This window comes from Candoia aspera, chromosome 7 (genome assembly GCF_035149785.1).
Source record: "Candoia aspera isolate rCanAsp1 chromosome 7, rCanAsp1.hap2, whole genome shotgun sequence".
Classification (NCBI taxonomy): Eukaryota; Metazoa; Chordata; class Lepidosauria; order Squamata; family Boidae; genus Candoia; species Candoia aspera.
The window spans coordinates 34,886,677-34,911,025 of record NC_086159.1 but is presented as its reverse complement, the minus strand read 5'-3'; the positions used below and the strand labels follow the sequence as shown (position 1 = coordinate 34,911,025).

Here is a 24,349-nt window from a genome sequence, read left to right as displayed (position 1 = left end):
TCCACCCAGGGGTTTAAGTCAGATAATCTAGAATAGACTGTGCTGTACAATGAATGTACGCCCATCCATTCATATCCTCCCACTGCTGAATCACATTCATTCAGAATATCGAACAATTTTTCTTCAAAGTAATACCTTGGTTCTTTTATTATCACCATTCATTTCAGCATAACATGCAACTATCACCAAATTATGGATTTTCATATGTATTCAGCACAGCCTAGATTATACTAATTAATACTCTCTAACATCTATTTTAGTCATTTAATTCCTAATTAAGTGTACACCTTATCTTCCCTGCATCAACATCACTCCCAAGAGCAGGCCACCTTCATTCAGATTTATTGTATCTTTCCCCTTTTTAAAAAATAAATATACAACATACCTATTTTTTTTTTGCTTTCATTTGTTAATTTATTCTTAAATAAATATTTAAAATAACCTCATGTGGCGCAGAGTGGTAGGAGGCACTCGACCCGATCCCACAGAGCTGGATTCTTGGGTAGCTGCCTCAGGTTGACTCAGCCTTCCATCCTTCTGAGATAGGTAAAATGAGTACTCAGCTTGCTGGGGAAGGTGATGTCTGGGGAAGGCAATGGCAAACCACCCCGCTATAGTCTGCCAAGAAAATGTCATGAAAGCGTCATCCCTCCAGAGGGTCAGATATGACTCGGTACTTGCACAGGGGACCTTTCACCTTTTTCACCATTCATTCTTACATTCCAAGTCACAATTTTTGGTATATCATGATAATCACCAGTGGACCCATAAATACTGATTTTTGTTGTCCATCATCGATTTGAACAATCAAGGCTCTTACATACCACTTTTTACTAATATACAGGAGGTATAAACTAAGTTACCTGCCTTATTCCTCCCTGTTGACAACAAGAACAGTACCAATTAAGTTTGCTACATGTGAGCCAGTATGCCACAAGTACAACTAATACATAGTTTTCCCCAAAAAAGTTCACACTATGCTATGCAACCTGGGATCTCTAATCCAGAGACATACTATTGCCCACTTCCCACCAACTTAAAGTACATAAAATGTATTGACACATGCTCAAGATGCTTGAAAGAAAGGAAGCATGGATTTTCACTCTCAAAAAAAAAAAACCCTCTAGAGAAATATTCAGATTTTGTGTTTTTCATCTTCTTTCCTTAATAGTAGATAATGACATGTAACTAAAGTTTGCAGATTAGCTACAGTTGTTCAGTGCTTAGGTTTCTAAGTACTCCTTGCTTTTGAAATGTTACCTCTTCTGTGATTTAGTAGATTTTTGTGTAGATATTGGAAGCTCTGACTTTTCTGAAACTTTCAAAATTACTGGTTGATCAACATGTATATATTCACCTATTGTGCAAAGTGCCAGTTTTCATTTAGTATTTTTGGAGTTGACTTGAAAGTTAATAATCTCTCAATTTTTTTCCTTTTGAACTAATAAAGACTTAGTTAGACAAGATAATTAATGAAATAGAATCATGACTATGTAGAGTAATATTTGTTTGTAATATATATTTGTGTATAGGTTTATATGTATCTATAACAGTTCTATATCACTTCTGGTTTCTTAATATTTGTTGTTCTCTTTGTAGGTTTTCAAAACTGAAAGTGGAAAAAAGCTTCTAGAAATAAAAGCTCATGATGATGAAGTGCTCTGCTGTGCTTTTTCAGTGGATGACAGATTTCTAGCCACTTGTTCAGTGGATAAAAAAGTAAAAGTAAGCATATTATGAAAAATCAGTCATCCTCTTGAACATAATGAATTAATTATGCAAGTAGTCTTCTCTTAACAACTCTCATTTAGTGACTGTTCGAAATTATGCTGGCGTTGGAAAATGACTTATGACTCGTCCTTGCACTTATGACTGTCGCAGCATCCCTGCAGTCAAGTGATCACAATTCGGGTACTTGGCAACTGTTGTGCATTTATGACAGTCACAGCATCCTGCCATCACATGATCACCATTTGTGACCTGGCTTCTGACCATTTGTGACCTGGCTTCTGACAAGCAAAGTCAATGGGGAAGCCAACAGGAGGTCGCAAATTGCAGTCACCTGATGTCTCGCTTAACGACCTCAAGAGATTCAGTTAATGACTGCAACGGGGACTTCTGGAACTGCTGTCACTAAGCAGAGCAGTCACAAGATGTTTCACTTAACCGCTTCGCTTAGCGACAGTTGCCGGTCCCAGTTAGGGTCATTAAGCGAGGACTACCTGTATTTTTAACTGTAGCCAGTGAGAAACTAATAAATTTCAGTAATAGATTAAAAGGGTGTCCATTTTTTGCAGCCCCTAGAGTTCTCTAAGATTACACTAACAAATGTCAAAATGTTGTTTTTGGACCATTTTTTATAATTTTTTTCATTGAAACAACTAAACATATCCCAACCAGCAAAAGCTAACAAATGCTTGACATTGACCCTAACTTCAGGCCTAGGAGCTATGTTTTTTACAACTTCTGGAACATCTGAAGGTTGGGAGCCATATGACTCCAGAGGGCAGGCACCACAGTAGAGAAGGTGGACTGCCTAGGCCCTGATATATGACATTGTTTGAGTGAGGGGACCTACAGCACACCCACTCTGCTTGATCTCATTGGCTGGGCAGAAACTATCGGTAATAAGTGCTTATGTATGTCTATATGTATGTCTAGAGCTGCAAGGAGTAGGTGACATATTCTGAATCTAATATTGAAACCTTCATAACTTCATCTTTTGTGTAAGAAGCTAATTATCTTACAGTATGAAATATATCAGCTCTCTCTGGGATGATTTATCTTTTGTGAGCATAGTTTTTGTTTTATCCAGATTGCTATAGTTTTCTTGTTACATAGGTTGCTTACATTTTCATGTTCAAATGTTGTATTTCAGGAAATTTCTACCTGCTAAAATATAAAGAACATTTAAGTACATAGAAACATATTTCAGCTTTGCCTAGTATTTAGATTAGAAATGGATATATACTAGATAAATATCTTTTAAAATGTTTGAATTGTTATATATAATGTTTTAGGTCTGGAACTCAAGAACAGGTCAACTTGTGTGTGTATTCCAAGAACACACAGAGCAGGTCAACTGCTGCCAATTTAGTCATCACTATTTACTAGCCACATGTTCAAATGACACTTATATCAAAGTAAGTAATAAATAAAGTCATACTTGTATTTACAATAGCTACAGTTGTAATGATGGATGTGAGTATTTAATGGTAGAGAATTTGCGGAAGCCTCCTGAAATATGTGAACTTTGTTACTTTGTTGTTCTCACTTTTAGCCACTGGAGGCCATTTAGGTACTGCTAGACTGCAGAAATGGATTCGAACTGTCCTTTGATGCACACTGACAGCATAGTGAATAACCTTCCATTTTTCCAAATACTTGCGTTGCTAAAACTGTTTATAGGATATAATAAATAAGGTTTGACAACAGCAATCTGGTTGTTCCTAATGAAAACTGCAAGCTGCGTGTTTATTTTTGTTGCTACACAAGTGATAACGAATATTTTGCAGAAAAGTCAAAATAAATACTTTTCTACTATTTTTAATACACTCATTCATTTCTTCTTGGTTTCCTTTTTATTTTTATACTATTCTTAAATGCAGCTCTGGGATATGAATAGTAAGTATTGTCGCAATACACTGTTTGGCCATGAAGGATCTGTAACCCATTGCAGATTTTCACCAGATGATAAATATTTGGCTAGTTGTTCAGCTGATGGAACTTTAAAGGTATGTGTTGAGACTAAATTATTGTAAGGAGCACCTTTTGATTCCATAGCATTGTATTCTGGAAACAATAATTTTGTTCTTTGGGTTATATGGCTGTATATTTTCTTCTTGCATGTAGCCACTTAACTGCTGCATAGTCTAAAAAAAATTAATACTAAGCAGGGTTCAGCGAAGCTAAGGACTTGTTTATACATTTCTTTCTACAATATGTAAGTACCTAATGAAAGATAAATTGTCATAAAAATGTCTGACTGCTAGGCAATCTGTAAAAAATAATGGTTTTTTACTTGGCTAATTGGTTAGGAAAACTGTTGAGGGGAAATAAGGGACATCTGATCCAGAGAACCTGTACAACTGATCAGATGTGTTCCTCTCTTGCGTCATCTCTGCCATGAATTAGTCTTATATCCAGATTGAAGTAGGAAATAGTTGCAGAAAAATGTTCTGTACTTTGCTTATTGTCAGCTCCCTAGTTTGAAGCTTTCATCTACAGTTGTGCACAATAGAAACAGCTTTCTCATACACGTTTTTTTGTAAATTATTATTGGAGCATGCTTCATGTATAATGCATGTTATCTTTACATTTTAATTTGTATGTATGTAAATCGCTTAGATGAAATTCCAGCACACCTGGATGTGACAGAGAAGCAGAACTTCAATATAAGGTTATTATAACCTTATATTGTTTTAGAAATTTGAATTTCTAGATGTGGAAACAAGGTTTGGCCCTTACAACATGGTTCGGCCCTTGGATTGTTGTCCATTCCTATAGAATGCAACACTTGGATTTCATTTGTAAAAAAAACAAAACCTATCTTCTTCAACATGATAGATTATATACTGTATATCCCTTCCTACAACTACTAAACCCAGGCTCTGGATAGTTCCTAAATGCACTGTATGCAATCTTATAAAGTACAGGGGTCCATGAATCTAAATTGCCATAGGGGGTTTGAACCCCATAGACTAAGATCTGGCTGTGTGCATTTCAGCACATAGTACATTCTGATCTAACAATAATCAAGTGGAATAGCAAAATTATAGGCTACAGGTAGTCCTCGCTTACCAGCCATTCGTTCAGCGACTGTTCAAAGTTATGACGGTTCTGAAAAAGGAGATTTATGACTAGCCCTCAAAGTTCCGGCCATCACAGCACCCTTACAGTCACATGATCGCGATCTGGGTGCTTGGCAATTGTCTTGCACTTATGATGGTTGCAGCATCCAACGGTCACATGATTGCCATTTGTGACCTTCTCTGCCAGCTTCCCACAAGCAAAGTCAATGGGGAAGCCGGCAGGAAAGGTTGCAAGTTGCTCCAGTAAGTCGCTCAAACCCTTCCCCACCCAGCAGCAGCCACCCCTGGGCACACTGTGCCTTGTGGGCTACTTGTGTACCCTCCCGTACCCGGCAGCAGCCACTCACACTATGCCTTGCGGGCCACTCGCTCACCCTTCCCCATTCAGCAGCAGCCACCCCCAACCCCTCTGCCCTTACACTGCACCTTACTTGCCTGCCAGCCTGCTTGAGAGCCGCCTGGGACTCACTAAACAACTTGCTATCCTCACTTAGCAACCTGCTATCTTCGCTTAACAATGGCAATGAGGAGTGCCGGGATTGCCATCACTAAGCAATGTGGTCACATGATGTTGCACTTTATGACCATATTGCTTAGCTACAGAAATTCTGGTCCCAATTATCATTGTTAACTGAGGACTACCTGTATAAACAATAAAGAAGGATTAGCATGACAATCCTAACATTGGACTAAAATTGAAGAAAAGACATAGTTTTCACCCTGTGTGATAAAAACATTTTTATTATAAGCAAAAATATGGCAAGTGTAACTTATCAGTAAGTAGGACCTTACTTCAACTGTATTTTATAATATGACACGGTTGCTTGGTTTTATATAAGAAAAAAGAAACCATCTTTTATGTCTAATAGGCCTATAATATCATACAGAGATTTGGATCAGATGTCTTTATAGAGAAAGGGCTTATTACAAAATCATATATCAGCCAAACCAAGTAACTGGGATTCTGAAATATATTTAGTATAGAGAATACAAATGTAAGAAGCAAAACATTTATTTTTTATTAACAGAAACAAGGTAATTTATAGCTCCACATTGGAAGCAAATGAAATGGATTTCATTGATATTGATACAATAAAAGTTTGGACTTTGACCTTTATGGAGAGAATAACTTATGAATTAAAATCATTAGAGAACCAAAATGGAGTGTTTAACTTATGCAGATTGATCTGAATTGATTTTCCTCTCAAAGAAGCCAAACAGAATGTATCCATTGTCTAAAGAATTTTAAAGACTACATGAAAAATGAAATATACTGAAATAAATGGTGCTTCTTAATACTATTGTATGGGAAAACTTAAGTATATATATCTGGATAAGTGGGCTATAAAATAAAATAAAACAAAATAAAATATACTTCCTGTACTGGTTAAAAATAAAGTTATTCATGTGCATTCATAACAGACTTGCCCAGGCAAAAGTTGTTTTTGGAATGGTTCTTACTTAGCAATAATTTAGAAATAAATCAGTCAAAATGAATGATATGTAAGAAATTTGATATCAACTTAGTTGCTTGATTTGAATATGTTGCTATTTCCTGACAAACATATATTTGGCAGTAGTACTAAAGATTGGAAAACCTTTTTTAAAAGCTTTGGAATGTGCATTCAGCAAATGAACTGAAAACTATTGACATAGGAGACTTCTTCAGAAATGGGGATGAATACCAAGATGATGTGGAAGTGTTAGTGAAGTGTTGTTGCTGGTCATCTTACGGTGCAAGAATAGTAGTGGCAGCTAAAAATAAGCTTTTTGTAAGTATTTAAGAATATGTTGGTAATGTTCCTTTCCTTCATCTTGTTTTTAACTTGTGTTTTTAGATACCAGTGTTCACAAATTATTTTTTTTTAAGATAGATAAAAGTGCTGTTTTGTATCAGTTCACATTGTTTTACAACTTGAGAAATCAGTGTTATATGTTTTAAACTGTACAGGAAGAAAGGTGAAAGAGGGACAGTGTCATGCCATATAACATGTGTTCATTCAGGAATACTCTGAAGCAGAGTCAGAGATTAGCTTGTTAAAGAGGGAATCCTTGAATTCCCCTTCTATTTTACAACCTGAGGTTAGAATCTACTGCTGAGTCTCAGAATTTGAGGGTAACTTCTCCAAAGCTTCTCCTGTCTCCCTAAATAAATAGCCAAGACAACTTTAAGGACTGTATCAGCATATAGCAGGAGGAGATACACTGAAAGACCAAGGCTTCAGTTCCCCATACTCTTTTAGGAGGCAGCAGCTTGTTTTGTGAGAGAATACTCCAGCTAGTATATGCGACACAGAATGGAATCCGGACAATTCCCTTCCTTGTTGTGGCCCTTATTTTATCTAAAATAACCCGAAACCATCCATAGTGTCCCCCATCCTCTGGGCCTCCATCCAGACTCAAAGACCATATTTTGCCTCTTCCCATTATAGTCAGAGCTTTCATATAGTGTTGGCTGTATGAATATTTTCTCTCTCTCCCACTTTTTCAGGAGATAACCACATTATAATAGTATTTGTCCAAATGAGGTAGTAATAGTTTGCCTTTGCTGAGTCCCAGTCTTGGCCAACAAAAAATGGTTCTCTGCCATCTTCACCAGTACACATTTGAGATCAACCATCTCCAGATGCCCATACCTCCTCTCAAGGCAGCACAGATAATAATTAACATTCTTACCCACAGCTTGAAGCTGTGTAATAAATCCTGACTAAGTTGATTAGCTTTAACCATAGTTAAGTTCTAGTTAAATAAGGTGGATGAAAATATGGATACAAGTGGGAAAGAGATGTGAATAAGATAAGATGAAGTTAAACAATTGTGTCTGTTAGGTGGGAAAGACATCATTAGCTGTCTTGATGATAAACAGTTCAAGCAGCAAATACTGTCTTATAATAGCACATTCATGATCTGTATAGGGATCTTTATGCTCTTGAGAAATTACCAGTGAGAATAAATTAATAAGATTAATGATTTGTAAAGAATATTTTTAATGTGAATAAACTTTGAGACAAACATTAGTTAGACTGAAATTTTTCAGAAACTTTGGTCCTATAGTACTAGAAGAAGTGCATTTCCTGGAGCTTAGAGATATTTATGATTTTGTTAAATAAATAAAACAGCATTTGAAAGATTTTGTGCTTGAGTCCTTAAATTGGTTCAAACAGTGGTATAATAATGCATTTTATTCAAGATCTGGTAAATAGTGAAATTTGCAGGAGTAGTATAGTTTTAAAAAGTCGTTGTGGAATTTGTTTTCCTTTTTAATGAACTATTAAATAATTACTTAATGATATAATTGTAATTACGTTTTTATGCAAAATGACTAAGATAATTTTACATTAATGAAATATTAATATAATAGAGAATATTTCAAAGACATTATGCTGCAAATCAATTATAAGTTCTAGACTTCTTTTGTTCTGTTGCATGCAAATATGCATATATAAACTTTTTTGTTGGGGCGCAGTGCTGAATATTAGAGCTGTAAAATCAAAAGGAATCTGTACCATTTTTTATTATGATTGTTATACACGAACACACACATGCATACATATCACAGCTACAAGTTTGTATAACTGTAACTTTCCAGATAGTATGGGAAATACTGCCTTAAAATGTTGATTATGTTTACAGCTTGTTGATGTTAAAAGCAAGGAATTATTGGCAGAAGTTCTTCTGAGCCACCACAGCACAATCCAGTACTGTGACTTCTGTCCCAATAGTCAAATTGTAGCAGTTGCTTTATCACATTATTCTGTTGAAGTAAGTAAATACATATGTTTCTTTCCATCCTCATATTTCTTGTTGGTATAATGTATTGTTTCCCAATAGGAATGAGTCGTAGCTCAGTGTAAATAGTATAATTGGGCAAAGCAACGTATTTGAACACATACTAAACAGCTTTTTTCATATGATTAAAATAGCCACATCATTTGCAAGGTTCACACAACTGGTTTGGAAGCTGCTCCCAGCTGTTTCTGTGTGCATGTGCGTGCATAGTTCATTTACAAAAGCCACACTTCTATGGAGACATCCTCCCTACTGATGGCAGAAGAATCCATTTCCAATTCCTAGCATCACTAAAAACAGCTAGTAAAAATATTTATCCAATAATTGAAAGTGCAACTGAAAATGGCCCTGTACAAAGAAGCTTCATATGTTTATAAATGTAAACATTTGAACTTTTGTATGGAGTCAGGTTCATCTGACCAATATGAATTAATTCAGATTGTCTGTGCTTTTTGCTAAAAGCTAAATGCTTGCTGAAGAGCCAGTTTGGTGTAGTGGTTAAGGCATCAGGCTAGAAACGGGAGACCGTGAGTTCTAGTCCCACCTTAGGCACAAAGCCAGCTGGTTGACCTTGGGCCAGTCACTCTCTCTCAGCCCTAGGAAGGAGACAATGGCAAACCAATTCTGAAAAATCTTGCCAAGGGACTTGTCCAGGCAGTCTCAGAGTCAGACATGATTGAACGGATTAAAAAAAAAAAAGCTTGCTGATGGCTAAGAGCAAGAGTTAAGAGTAACTTTCATTAAAATCAAGAATCCATGATGAGATTACTGTTAAATTTTAAGCAAAGATGTGTCAAGTCAGTTCTGTAATTTATGTCCAATAAGAACAATCAGATATCTATCTATCTATCTATCTATCTATCTATCTATCTATCTATCTATCTATCTATCTATCTATCTATCATATTTTTTTCACCACCCATCTCATGCAAACGACTCTGGGCAGTTTACAAACGAATTAAAAAATAAAGATTAAAACACAGCTAAAAACATTCATTATAAAAATATAAATATACATACATATAAAAATATAAAATGTAAAATATAAAATCCAAGGTGGTGAGCAACGGTCTCAATAGAAATTTCCCAGGGCCACATCAGGGTGCCAACCACCCCCATGAATGACTATCCCCCCTCCCGTGCCAAGTGAGGTGGTACAACCAAGTGTTAACTCCCTTTTGGAAGGCCAGAAGAGTGGGAGCCTGCCACACCTCTGGGAGTAATTAGAGCAACATCAACAAGAAAAGCATTTTGAATGTTCACTTAAAGGTTTATTAACCTAGTCATTTCAGAAGCAAAAGAAAACCCACAGGCAAACCAGTATAATATATGGCTTTTTCCAGGATGAGGGTTTGGTATCTTTTAATCACCTCCTGCAGTAGAGAAAAGAAATAATACCATAAATCTTGGCCTTGACTGTGACATGCTTATATACATAAATATTCAATCAAGCTACTCCCTTTGAAGATAAGCAGATTTAACAGACTCAACCCCCCTCTGTTTTTTTCATTTACTGTTGCTACTTTTCTCTTTCTATAGGGCAACAATAAGAGGGACAGAAGCAGCCTTCACACTTGTTAAACAAGTCTCACACCCACACCATAAACAAAGTACATCCCATTTTAAGATTTCTCCAGTTATACTGCCTATACTGTAGGCTTACTATTTTTCCAGAATTTTCCTGGTGTTTCTGACTTCCTTCTCAAATTTTTGTTGGACGCTACAATTTATAACATTTATTTCTATTCTACTTTACCACACATTCCCCTATAATCTCTAAAATACTCCTTCCAACATTCCCTCATTTCAGTTTCATCCCAAATCATTTCTTCTCTTTTATTCTTAATTTCAGTCACTCTGCTGTAGGCTTCCTTTTTAACATTTTCTACCAATTTCCAAAACAGTGTTTTATTTCCATTTAAATTAGCTTTTATATTCTCCACCTCTTTTAATAAGCATTACCTTGGTCTCTTTTTTCCACTACACCTTATACACCTTATTTCTATCTTCAGTTTTTAGCAGGAATTCTCTTAGTTGCATTTTTCTTCTCATCCATAGCCTTTTTCACTTCACCATTCCATCAGATTTCCTTTATTATATATCCTATTAGCATAATTCCACAAACTTCTGTGATACTCTGTATCATACTTTCTCCAAGCAGCTTTCACATCATTTTTAATTATGTGTACTTTCCACTCATTCTTTTGGGAGATCAATCTGGCCTCAATTACTTTTACATACAGAGCTCATACTTTCTCCTATTCTTACAACTCTCACTCTAGCCCTTTCACTTCTTTCCTTGTCTTCTCAGTCCATTTTTCTCCAAGATGCCCTTTGACACTACCAAAAAAATGCCCCGTCCCACATTCAGAACATCTTATCACCTTTGTATCCATCATTAATTTAGTTTTTCATTATGAACCATTGAATCAGCTACCTTTAGATCATTCCTTTGCCATGTGTATGTGTGGCTAGATTTATGCATAAATCGTAAACATGCCATTTTAAGCACATACTTATCAAATAATCACCATTCTCCATACATTATTGGGTTTCCAAATGGTCCCTTCTTCCCAAAACCCATTTTTCCCCTATTACTTTGTTTCTACCCAGCCATTCTTGTCATCTGACAGAATAACTTTTTCCCCAGGTTGTATTAATTCAGAATATTGCACAAAATTTCTGGAGACTTATTTCTGGTTCTTTAGTTATCACCGTTCAGTGGAACATAATATGCAACTATCACCAATTTGTGAAGTCCCACAATAGTCTAGATGATATAAATATTTACTTTATGACAAATATTTTAGCCCTTTCATTCATAATTAAACCTATACCTTCACTTCCATGCTCATAATTCATCAACTCTACAAGATAAGATCTCACATCTATTGCATCATTCACCTTTCTCTTCATTTCACAATCAGGACGAAACATGTATCTTTACGATGGACTTCTCTTGCATTTCAAGGCAGTCTTTGGTAGGCCATGGTCATCAACAAATGATGCCATGAATATTAAATTCCATGACCCATCACAGCTTTGGTCAATCAAGATTTTCATACAATTCTTTTTACTAAACTAGAGAAAGAAAGGGTTACCAGCTTTAGTCACGTTCAGCACTCCTTCTAATAGTAAGAACATGGTACTGGTTAGTTTTGACACATTTTGGCCAATATGCCATAAATACAACCAAAGCCCATGTTTATCCCAATCATGTTTATGCTATTCTGTGCTACCTAGCATCTCTATTACAAGTCACAATCCTGTTGCCTACATCCCTCTAGCTAGCAGATGCATGCAATATACTGACATTCTGAATAGTGATTTTTTGATCCTTGCAAATAGCCGTTACTGAGATTATCTAAGTCTGTTTTGTTTTTCGGTAGAATTGAAACAAAATTCTTATAAGTAACAGTTTAAGTCAATATGCATATCTGTATAATTTTGGATTTAATATTTGAAGTCAGAATTATAATTCCAGGGGAATATGTCACCTTTGTTATTGAAAAATAGCAGTGCAACTGTAAGGTCCACATGTCACTTTGATAAACCATTTTGCTTAAAATTCAGAAAAGCAAATTAACTTAGTTTGCAATTGTTTGTATGTTCTATTTATTTTTTTATTTTTATATATATATATATTTATCCTGTAATTCTAATGCATATTTAGTGTCTATGGTGGTTCCAGCTACCTTAAGATGACAACAGAGGGTGCTTGAAATAGAACAATTAAAATCTAATCTTCAATTAACTTTACTTTTAGGTATGGGCTCATTTTAATTCTACATATATTCTATATATACCTAAATATTATAATTTCTTGTAATTTTGTAGTTGCTGTTGACAGCCTAACATTTTAAAGGAAGCATTTGGAATGTGATCTATTTTTAATTATAATGTTTGATAGAAAATTTTCTACAAACACTGGCCCATTGATGGATGAAAGCTCTGATTCTAAATAGAATACCGATTGCTAGGAAACAACAGTGTAGGAAATTTGATGCATTCCTCTTGCAAACCTCCCAGGACATCTTAATAGAGTGGGAGACAGTGATTTGTCACTATTTGATCTGGTTTAGTAGAGTTATTTTTATGTTCTTATATTAAAAGAGATTTTTTTAAAATTCTTCTATTAGATATGGAATATTGAATCCATTTCGAAAATAGCTGAGTGCCTAGGACATATGAGTTGGGTACATTCTGTGACTTTTTCTCTTGATGGATCTTTTTTTGTCACTTCTTCTGATGACCAAACAATAAAGGTAAGTTTTTTTCCCCAGTTCTTTGCTGGACATTTTAACAGAGAGCAAAATAATGACTAATTGTCATTGTATTATCCAGCAGTAGAAGGCCAGGATATATGCACTGATTTCATAATGGTCAAATATGAGGAATTGTAGCAGACAAAACATGTACAGAACTTTAGCATATTTGAATTAGTTGCATTGTATCCCTATTTTATTCTCCATTCTTTCTAAATTCCATACTGTGGAAAAATATTTTGCATATGAAACTCTTTATCTGTGTATTTATATAATTGATAGCTCCCTTAAAGAACTCTTCAGATGTTCAGTTGTTAAAAAACCCTTCATTTTGTAGAAATGAAGTTACAAAATAGGATAAGTATATTAAATCTAAATAAATAAACCTAACAAAGTAGTAGTAGAAATTAAAAGCAATACTGCACAATTATAGAAAGTGGAAATGTACAGCATCCCATTAGTGTCTACATACTCTACTAGAATGAAAGCCCAATGAGTTCATTTGGACAAGGAACTCCATAATATGGGTGCCAGTGTGGAGAAGGCCTGATCCTAACTGTTTGGTCTGTTAAGACAGATGATGGAACCTGGAATAAAGCCTGTTTCTTTGAATGTAATGGAAGAACTAGTTTGATTAACATAGGATTGCACAAAATGCACAGATAAATTATTCATTAAATAACTTAATAGATGGAAACAAAGGAAACTGATGTATATTTTTAACTGAGTAATTATAGCACTAAATTTTACAGTTTAATTTATGTGTTCTCAAAGTCCTCCAATTTTGCTGATATAACTTTTGTTCATTCTTTTCTCTTCAACAGATATGGGAAACAAACAAAGTCTGCAAGTCCTCTGCTATTGTGTTAAATCGTGAAATAGATGTTTCATTTCTAGATAACAGAGTCAGCATCTTAGCAATAGATAGTTTGAAGCGTTTACAGGTAAATAATGCTTGTGCACTTCATTTGCATTGAACCTTATTAGCGGGCTTGGCATGGCTTGGTTTTCATTTTAAGTATATTCATGAATGATTAGGACTACCATATATTGGTTGCAAAACTCCTGACAACTACTAGATGGTTGCAGAGATATATAGAATATACTAATTCTCTCTGCCTTCTAGTGGTCACCTGGATTTTTGCAGGGCAGGAGGACATCCTCTCAGAATTACTGACCATCATATGTTCTCTTGAGCATATAAGTATAGCAATTTCACACTAAATGTATAATACTATAGGACAGTTCTCAAAGTGTGTCTGGGGGCCCCTAGGGGTCCCTAAGTCCCTCTTAGAGGATCTGCTAAGTCAAATAAATAAATACTTCTAAAAAGGTCAGTTTTAATTTCTAGTACATTTCTAGATATAACCCACATACACCAAAGCTCTTTGGGGTCCTCAATCATTTTTAAGAATATAAAGTGTTCCTGAAACCAAAATGTTTGAGAACCACCAGTATAGGAAATACACTCATTTTAAGAGTATTCACCTTGCCCAGAGAGGTAAGGTTTAAACATAGTCATCTATCAAAATCTGAAGAGATCTCCTTATATATTTTATTAATGCTTAAAATGATTATCTGTGATATATGACAAAAGGTAAGAACCCCAATATGGTTAACATAGTCATTACATATATAAAATTGATAACTGCATATTGAATTAATGAAGGGATTTTTAACTACTGGCATTAATTCTGACTTCGACCAGTTAATTGAATATCCTGCTGTTTTCCCAAAGCTGGAATCAAAGCATTAAGTACAGACACCTTTGCTCAAAGGATTTTCAATTTATTTTTCATATTGATCTCATATAGTATGTGTGTGTGTGTGTGTGTGTGTATGTATGTATTTAAGGATGCAGTAATATAACCATGACTATAGTTGTGCTATTTTAGTAAACAAAGGGCTGCTATGCTCATGAAAGATCTAAAACACTGTGCCAAATCATTTTTGAAGTCTCATTGGTTATATAAAAAGTGACAGTTACAGAATTTCTTAATAGTATATATGATTTAATAACTTTTAAGTATTATCTAAATTCCTATTATCTAAATATGGATCCTTATGAATGTAAAACTGCACTATCCACACAGAGAGAGGGTTTATCAACAAGTCTGGTGAAATCTCAATAGAGTAAATAGACCCCTAAGTTTTATTATAATCAGATATAGTCTTGTCTGCTTTGTTTCCAAAGTTCATGCAATCCCTGATACACTTCCTGTACACTCCAAATGTCAGATGGGCAATCATTTTCAATTTTAGTAAGATAGCAGCATTCTGAAGGAACCTGCATTTTTTTCCTGTTAATGGTGGCCCAAAGAAAGAGATGTAGTAGCTGTCTCAGCCAGTTACAGTGATTTTATAGATTGGCCAAGATCTTGCACCTGAATACATCAGAAGTCACTTTTTGTGCGCTATATCCACCTCTATTGCTGCATTGTGACACATCCCACTCTAGGAATTCTATAGAGTCACTGTGTGACTCAACACTCAGCACCTTTCTATCTCAAGAGAAGTTGTCTAAAAAGGTTTCTTTTCTTTAAGTAAAACAATCTTTTTCAATTTCATAAGCCCTTTATAAGGGTTAGAAAATTGTGAATTGGGGAATTAGTTATAGCTTCACAAAGATCATCCTTTTCTAAAATTATTTATAAATAAGGGTAATGTAATGCTGTTTCCTGTTCATTTCTCGGTTTAAACATTATATTGCTATGGAGACAGGAAGCAAGAAACAGAAAAAAGCGTAGCTGTGCTATGGTGGTGTTCATACTCACAAAGCACTGAATAGTTAAAAAATTTCTGAAAAAATAATTACAAGGTTTTTTTTAGACATGGAAGATCTATTTTAAAGTTAAATTTGTTGGGAGGTGTTTGTATATGTTTGTCAGAGAAATGAGACTTACAAAATAAGAATAGGCATTACTATAAAACAGCATGAAGATGTGCTAGTCATACACATTTGCCACTTATATTAATATATATAATCTGTCTCTAAGCCTTTTTATATATCATTGTTGTTAACTTATTTTCAATTCTGAGGGGAAAAAAATAGTTTAGAACACCCTAAACAAGCAGCCAGATACACACACACATACACCTATTTATTTTATATGCCACCAAAAGTTTTCTCTCCCTCCTCCCTCCCAATTTATAGTGAGCATATAGTCCTTATCCATAGTTATATGGGGTACAGTATAATAATGTGAAATGTTGCCTGTTACCAGAATTATGGGAGTCTTCTACTGGAAAGTCCTCAGTTGAAATTTCCACTCAGTCATGAAGTTCACTGTATTATGCTGGGCCTGTGATTCTTTTGTAGCTTGCCTTATACAACTGTATATAAGAATAATTGTGATAGTAATAGGGAATCTAGATTCAGGACTTAAGTTTGAAGGATGTATAAAAAACATAATTAACCAATTAATATTGCCTAAAATTATTACCACAACATTAGAGAAGGTGGCTTGATGTTTTCCATACAGCTCATGTGCTCTTTCGAAATTAAAGGATGTTCAATAATTTCCAATTATTTGTTGCATTATAGTTAATTAATGGATATACAGGCCATGCTATCTATTTGACTGAAGGACAGGAGTCTTTTATTTGCTGCTGTTGCTTAAGTGAAGATCTACAGTTTGCTGCATGTGGAGATGAAAACGGAATTGTAAAGGTGAAGTATCAGAACTGAGTTTCTGAATGAGTAGCTTGTGATTTCACTCCCCAATTATTGGAAGTATTATACAGGTCAAAATCAGTAAGAAAATGAATTCAAGAGGATACTGTTTTAATAATTTTAGGATCATTGACCATGTTTTCCTCACATTAGCTACCAAGATAGTATGTGATACTGAAAATATATTTCCCAAGCCAATGTTAGAATCACACTCATCTTTCTGATGTTCAGTTCACATTCAACTGCTTTTTATGTAGAAGAAAAATGTTTACCCATCTAATATCAGAGCAAAATAATTACATGTTTCAGTTTAAGGGGACAAGTTCTTTTTACAGAAAATTACCAAGTGAAATTTTTATCTTTTATGATAATAAAACAACCTTGTCCCCTGAACTACTTACATACTGGAGAAAATATATATGCTTATAAGAGTTAAAACAGACTTGATGGTACATCATCATCATACAAACTATCTATTCAGGCTAAAAGGAAGTATTGAATTCATTTTTTAAACCCTATGTTGTTAATTCACTTTCCTGGTAGAAAGTCAAATGTATGAAATATGTTACAGTATTTAGTACTATATAATATTCCATATTTTAAGTTACCTTAGTATGTTTCCTAATATCCTTTATTGTAAACTGTTAATTCAGATAGCTATTATTCAGTTGCTGTATTTCACCATTAATGAATATCTGTTCACTGATAGTGTTCTAAGATATTTTTGGAGCTATACATATTTATTACAAGTATTATTCCTAAAGATATCCTTAGACAATTGAACATTATCACCATATGTATAGCATTTGTTCATGATTATGCTAAAAAAGTACAAAAATGTCTAGGTTATCCACATGAAGGTTGTTATGCATGTCACTCTATAACCATGCAGGAAGTTTTTACTGAATATTATTTTTTCTCTTCTTGACTCCTTTATTGTTTATTGTTTTTCAACAAATCTTCCTTCTTCTATCCCTGGTAATTGGGTTAGGATGATTGTGCTCCCTGTCAGATATGTTTTGGAGGTATGGATGTTAGCCAGACTCACTATTCTTTTTTTTTATTCTTTTTCTTATTGCTTTGTTTTTTTAATAATTTCATTACATTGTATTTTCCTGTTTTGTGTTTTTGAAGTTTGGAGTGTGAGTGTGTGTGTGTGTGTGTGCACGTGCACGTGCACACGCATCTACATTGAATAAATTCATTTCAGTTCAATTTAGTTATTTTCACTGGCAATATTTCTTCAGATCTGAAATAAGTCCAGTATTTTTGTGGGGAGAGGGCATGGTACAATTACAGCTTAAGTCCTACAACTGAATTTTTTAAGAGCTATGGATTTCTTCAATAATTTTTTAACCTTTTAGATCTAGAAAGAGAAAAATTCTGTACTAGGCATAAAATTTAATGTCAAGTTGTTCCTTTCAGTGCAATCTATTAAAATTGCATATGGTTTGTGAAGAATTTGTAGTCCAAGGCCTGATCACTTGGTACCAATGACAGCATAGTCCTATGAAGATTGTCATAAAATTTGGTTTACAAGTATATATTTCATTTTTTCAGGATTTTTATATCAAAAAGATCTATTTCATTATAAAATATATTTTTTTAAAAATCATGCATATTGAACTCTTCAGTACATGCTGTTGTCTGATCTCATTTTAACAGGTATTAAATACAGCAAGTAGGAATGTTTTAAAATCCAGAAATGGACACAGGGAAGCTGTACAACACTGCCAATTTACTTCTGATGGAAAAACTCTTATTTCAAGCTCCGATGATTCAACTATACAGGTAGAGGAATATTGCAAGTTTTGTTTAGTTACTGACATTGTTTGTCAAGATTCAACATGCAGTCCTTCAAATGATATTTCTTCTGAAATCTCACTGAAATTATGTCAAAGAGTTCGTTATAAGAATTATTTATTTATAACCTTTAATTAGTTTATTCCACATTTTTAATCACATGTCATTTCAGAAGGAGGCATAATGAATGGATATACTGTATTTCCAATTGGTAGTATTCCTTCTGTAATGTATTAACTATATTATTGAAAAGTGTTTTCAGTTTTGATTTTGCTTTTGTTTCTTGGCTTCAAACTATCCAGGTATTTTACAAAGAAATGGATGCAGCTTGGCAGGTGCTGAAATTTATTAATAGGAAATTCACATTTGAAACTATTTTATACACCTTTCTATAGAGTATTGTGGTATCAGTATTAAAAAATTCAAAACCTGTTGAATGTGAAAAATAGGAAAAATTAGAATTTATAAACTATAACTGTTTCAGTGCTTTTATAGTTTCAATGTTCTATAATTGGATTGTTGTCTTAAGAGAGATACATAGAAATTTAAATCCTGTTACATTACTGGTATATGCACATAGTTTGTGTATCATATTGCAAGTTCTTTAAGTTTTTCTCCCAGTCACTTGGAGATTGAGAAGATTAAGAAACTTACTTACGATGTCTGTGGGAATACATCAACAAGAGAACAATCAGATACCTTTGGGAACCTTATATGCAGAACATGCATGCAAGAGCCAGTTTGGTCTAGTGGTTAAGGCACCAGGTTAGAAACCAGGAGACTCTGAGTTCTGTGAGGTTTCGGTTAACCTCTGATTCAGAAAAAAAAACCTCTTTCTGAGTCAGAAGGGGAAACGGAAACTTACCAGGCAGAAACCAGGAAAGCAAAACCCAGAAATGACTCAGCAGCGCGGGAAAAGTCACAGATGCTGATTGGTCAGTCTTTGGAGGAGGATTTGAATCCTCCAATCAGCATGTGCGAACAATGGGCAGAAAAGCGTGTGAAGGAGAAGGCAGCCCAACTGGCTGCAGAAGGGAATAGGTGCGCAAAGGATTGGCATAAAAGGCAGACAATCCTTCGAGCTCGCAGTTCCAGCAGAAGAGTACTTACCCATGTCAGAAACCTCGTCTGTAGCCAGAGGGGAATCAAGGCCATTGTTTCCTATCAGAGAGGACTTGGATCCTGCTACCTCTGCCACAGACGATCTTCTCCCTGCCAAACCCAGCAACCTCAGCCTCGCGTCCTGCTTCAGACCTCTTTGTTGTCATTGTGCACATTCCAGATGTGTTTCCAGCCTTGCTTCGAGTTTCCAGCTGTGTCCAGAGTCTCCAGTCCAGCTTCGTTGTGCTTCAGGTCCTCAGCGGATCTCCAGTTCAGCACTTCCAGCTCCCAGCCTTGTCCAGAGTCTCCAGTACAGCTTTGTCATGCTTTCGACCTTCAGCCTTGCCTTAGATCTCCAGTCCAGCCTAGCCGCGTTCTGGCTGCCCATCATTGTTAAGGAACTTCAGATCTATCTTGTTGTGAATCGGGTTTTCAATCTAGTCTAGAACCTGTGGTCCAGTCCAGCCATGTTTCAAGCTCTTCGCCTAGTCAAGAACCTCCAGTCCAGCCTAGTTGTGTGCCAAGCTTCCAGTCCAGCCCGGAATCTCCAACCAAGTCCAACCTTGCTTTTTGTTATCAGCCTTATTCCAAGTCTCCAGCCCAGTGTACTCAGTCCAGCCTGAGTTGCCTAGTTCAGTCCAGTCCTGCCTCTAGAGCCAAGCCTTGCCCAGTGGTTCCCGTTCCGTCTCCCCCCATTCTCAGGTGCCAGCCAGTTTGAGTGGTGTTTCAGATCACAGACAATTGTCTCCAGTTCCAGAGGTGCCACATGCCCTAGCTTCTTCCAGTCTTCCAGCTCCCGTCAGCGAATCCTGCTCCGCTGTTTTACCACAGTCTCCTCCTGCAACCTTGCCGGTTTCCCCATTGTTACCCGGTTGGTCTTGATCAGAACCAGCTTACCTCTTGACCATAAGGACTTATTTATTGTAAATATTTATTTAATAAAGAGTGGTTTTGATAATAAACCTGCCTGGCTGCCTCATGGCCTGAACAGGACAAATTCTAGTCCTGCCTTAGGCATGAAAGCCGGCTGGGTGACCTTGGGCCAGTCACTCTCTCTTAGCCCAACTCACCTCACTGGATTGTTGCTGTGGGGAAAAGAGGAGGAGGAAGGAGTATTAGGTATGTTCCCTGCCTTTATTTGTAAAATATAATAAAGGAGGGATAAAAAAAATCTTGAAAATATATAGCACTCTCTGGTTCATATTTCTTAGAAATTGGCGTTCAGAGAAAACTGCCTTTGATTTTGGAGGCAGGCATCAAATTATACATGTTATCCTATCCATGTCCTTTTTTTATCCAAGCAAAGAATTATATTTGTAATCTAGACATATGTCTATACTTTTAAAGTCTATATTTTATATCTTGTATTTTATCTCCTGTGTTTTTATTCTGTTGAACTGCTATGTGAATGTGTCATACACTAAATAAAATTGTATCCAAACCATTTTTATCATTCCAGTAATAATTTACTCATTTGTGGGATTAAAACCATTGCATTTTAATACTTTGCAGTATTTCATTATTTCATTATTTTATTTTATTTATCAAATTTGTATAGCCACCCATCTCACAGAAAAGTGACTCTGGGCGGCTTACAACAATACAGTAAAAACAACATATACATAAACAATCAGTATAAAAAATATAAAAATCAATATTAACAGATAAATATGATAAAAAACAAATATACAAACCCTGCTCAAGAGAGAATAAGGATAGCTAACTCAACAATGGAACCATCTAAGCACATCTCTGATTCCCTGGAATCCCCAGGCCTGGTGACATAACCAGGTCTTGAGGGACTTCCAGAAGGTCAAAGGGGCTGAAGCTAATCTAATATTGGAGGAAGAATGTTCCACAAGGTGGGCACCACAGCAGAGAAGGTCTGATGCCCGGGACCATCAGATGTATGTCCCTAGCTGATGATTCCATCAGCACGCCTTCTCTGCTGGGTCAGGCTGATGTAATCGGGGAGAAGCAGTCCCTCAGATAACCCAGTCCCATGCCATGAGGGGCTTTAAAGGTTAAAAACAGCCCCTTGAATTGGACCCAGAAGCAAACTGGCAAACAGTGCAGCTCACAGAGCAGAGGTGTAACATGTGCTGTTTTAGGAACACACATAACTGCCCACACTGCTGCATTCTGTATCAGGTGCAGCTCCCAGATACTCTTCAAGGGCAGCCCCATGTAGAGCACATTACAGTAGTCCAGTCTGGAGGTGGAGGTGACCAGGGCATGAGGGACTGTAAGCAGGGTCTGCTGGTCCAGGAAGGGGCACAACTGGTGCACAAGATGAAGCTGTGCAAAGGCCCTCTAGCCATGACTGCCACCTACTCTCCAGATTGTGCACCAAATCAGCCTGGGGCACTACCCCATCCAGCACCAAAGATGGCACAGTCCTGGAACCAGTGGGCCCCCAAACCCAGAGGCATTCAGTCTTGCCGGGGTTCAGCTGAAGCCTGTTGCTCCCCATCCAGACCCTCACAGCCTCCAAGCAGCCGGGATAAGACGTTCACAAAAGAATTTATCCATTGTAAAGTATGTCAGGCATGAATATGTAGCTTAGAGATCATAAATATCAGATTTCTGATTCCTCAGCAGAATAGATAAGTTATTCTCATGATGCCACCCAAGTTGTGTGTGTGTGTGTGTAATTTTTTCCAATATTTTTCCAATAAAAGAAAATATCTTTTATATTCAAGATAATCAATGCTGTCCTCTAAAATACATAGATACCTTTCTTTATTCACATATATGTTTGTTTTATTTAGGTATGGAATTGGCAGTTGGAGAAATATATTCTTCTAAAAGGACACAAAGAACCTGTCAAGAATTTTCATCTTCTGAAGCAGTCAAGGCTTCTTTCATGGTCATTTGATGGAACAGTTAAGGTAAATAAAAATCAACTTACATGATTTTAGATTGGTGCCTGTAAATTAAATGTGTACTGTATCAAAGTTAAATGGGTTAGGGTGGATATATACTGCATTTGGTTTTTAAAGAACAAAAGTCAAGTTCACCAGATTTTGCCTGATGAACATCAGCAAGCAGCCATTTTATCAGGCTAAAACAGAGAGATAAATAGGAAGAAAGGCTGTTTCATTTTTTGGTGGCTCTGTTTCTAAATTCTTTCTATTCCATTTGATTATAAGATCACCCACTTACTGAATTACACTTATTGTGGCAGTTATAGACAATATGCTGCCCTCCAAATGTTTTAATCCTTTGGCATTCTAGTAGCACTCGTTGAATTGGTCCAAAACTCTGAAAGGCACTAAGTTTACAATCCCACTGATACAGGGGGTCATGATGAAAACAGAAAATTAAGAATGCCTGAATTTTCTGCAGGTTTTTCCCCTTCCAATCATGTTGTTTCTTTTATTTTGTAACTTTTTAAATTACAAGAGTTGGAGTAGGGTAGTCGTGTTCTCATTGATCAGTAAACCAATCTGGAATTTTTTTATTGAACTTATGGGCTAAATGGTATTTAAATAGAAAGTGTATAAAATTAAATTAGATATATCCAAGTGCTCTGTTTTAAAGTGGTTGTTCGTTATTTTACAGTTTAAAAATATTAAATTTATTAAACTTATATTTTAAAAAATCCATCCACTACTTACTATTTCTAAAGGTAACTTTACATCACCATATCTACTCAATAGGAAAACAAGTTTTTTACCCTAGTAATTAATTGTGAATTGCAGGAATTGTTTTAATATGAACAATAACTGTGTGAATGGGCAGAGGTGCATTTGGCTGCAGATGTTGTTCATGAAAAGCATGGATGCCTTTGCTTTCAGTCACTGGTGGGGAGGAGCTGTTTGCCTGGTGAATTTAGCAGGGGTTTTCTCTCTTTTCTTCCCTTCCTTGCTCACTTACCTCTTCCCCTTCTCTCTTCTTCCTCTTCCACCTCTGCCGTTCCTGCCGAACATAGGAATGAGAATGTATATGTCATTTTTTTCTATGTGTAAGACTGATTTGTGTATGTATGAGAAAATGCATCTGTGAATCCATTAATTTTATAAAAGGGGTACCTGATTTTACAGGTAATGTTTAATCTCTACACATACATACCATGACCCTGCCCTTCTTTGGAATGTGATTTCTGACAGATAGAGATGTGTCCTTGTATGTTTGGGTGTGTATATGTATATAAATACATATATAGATATATATCCCAAGATTTATTTTTTTGGGAAAGGGAGGATCTTCAGGATTGGTTTCAGCTGGAGCTGTACATTGCATGGGATTCATTTGTGAACGCATACTCTTTCATTGTGGGAAAGGAATCAGCTTAAATTCAGGGTCCTCTTCTTTTTGGGTAAGTACTGTATGTGTTTTGCTTATCAACCATGTACCACCAGAATTCCTCACTATATTTCACAGGTCTGGAATATACTTACTGGCGAACTAGAAAAAGACCTTATTTGCCATGAAGATGCTGTTCTTTCTTGTGCTGTTTCACCTGATGCCACTATATTTTCCACTACCTCTGCTGACAAAACGGCCAGGGTCAGTATGTAACTGCTTGCTCTATATTAAAAAAAAAAGGTACTTTAACACAACTTGGCATTCCTGTAATTAAATCACTACTAACTCATTTATACATCAAGACTTATGAAGTAAATTGTATTTCAGGTGTATATGAACCTCAGACAAATAAGAAGGAACTAAGCTCTATGGTCAGACAGCTAAAGTGGCTTCGGTATTCTGTCTTCATACCCTTTCCAATATAATATTTTACTTTATGTTTCATTCATGAGATATATTATCAAGCAGATAAAATGAAATAATACCATTGTCTCTTCCAAACTGTAAATTGTTCTTGTGCCAAACACCTTTATCTATGTCTGTTCAGTTCAATTTTATTACGGTCACTGACCAATACAAGATACAATTCTATAAAC

General features: G+C 35.8%; 1 protein-coding gene across 2 annotated transcripts in view; it reads left to right on the top strand.

Moving 5' to 3' along the window:
• The window catches only part of APAF1 (apoptotic peptidase activating factor 1), a 53,532-nt gene that overhangs the window by 23,278 nt on the left and 5,905 nt on the right, over positions 1-24,349 (top strand). The window contains exons 13-23 of one of the 2 annotated variants that reach the window (XM_063308708.1): positions 1,600-1,725; positions 3,021-3,143; positions 3,609-3,734; positions 6,422-6,583; positions 8,445-8,573; positions 12,740-12,865; positions 13,690-13,809; positions 16,410-16,535; positions 18,204-18,329; positions 22,214-22,333; positions 23,829-23,954. In XM_063308708.1, the coding sequence (XP_063164778.1) occupies positions 1,600-1,725; positions 3,021-3,143; positions 3,609-3,734; positions 6,422-6,583; positions 8,445-8,573; positions 12,740-12,865; positions 13,690-13,809; positions 16,410-16,535; positions 18,204-18,329; positions 22,214-22,333; positions 23,829-23,954 (1,410 nt within the window). Of the gene's footprint in view, positions 1-1,599; positions 1,726-3,020; positions 3,144-3,608; positions 3,735-4,347; positions 4,400-6,421; positions 6,584-8,444; positions 8,574-12,739; positions 12,866-13,689; positions 13,810-16,409; positions 16,536-18,203; positions 18,330-22,213; positions 22,334-23,828; positions 23,955-24,349 lie in introns of those variants that run through there. The other variant, XM_063308709.1, reaches the window with a different exon arrangement.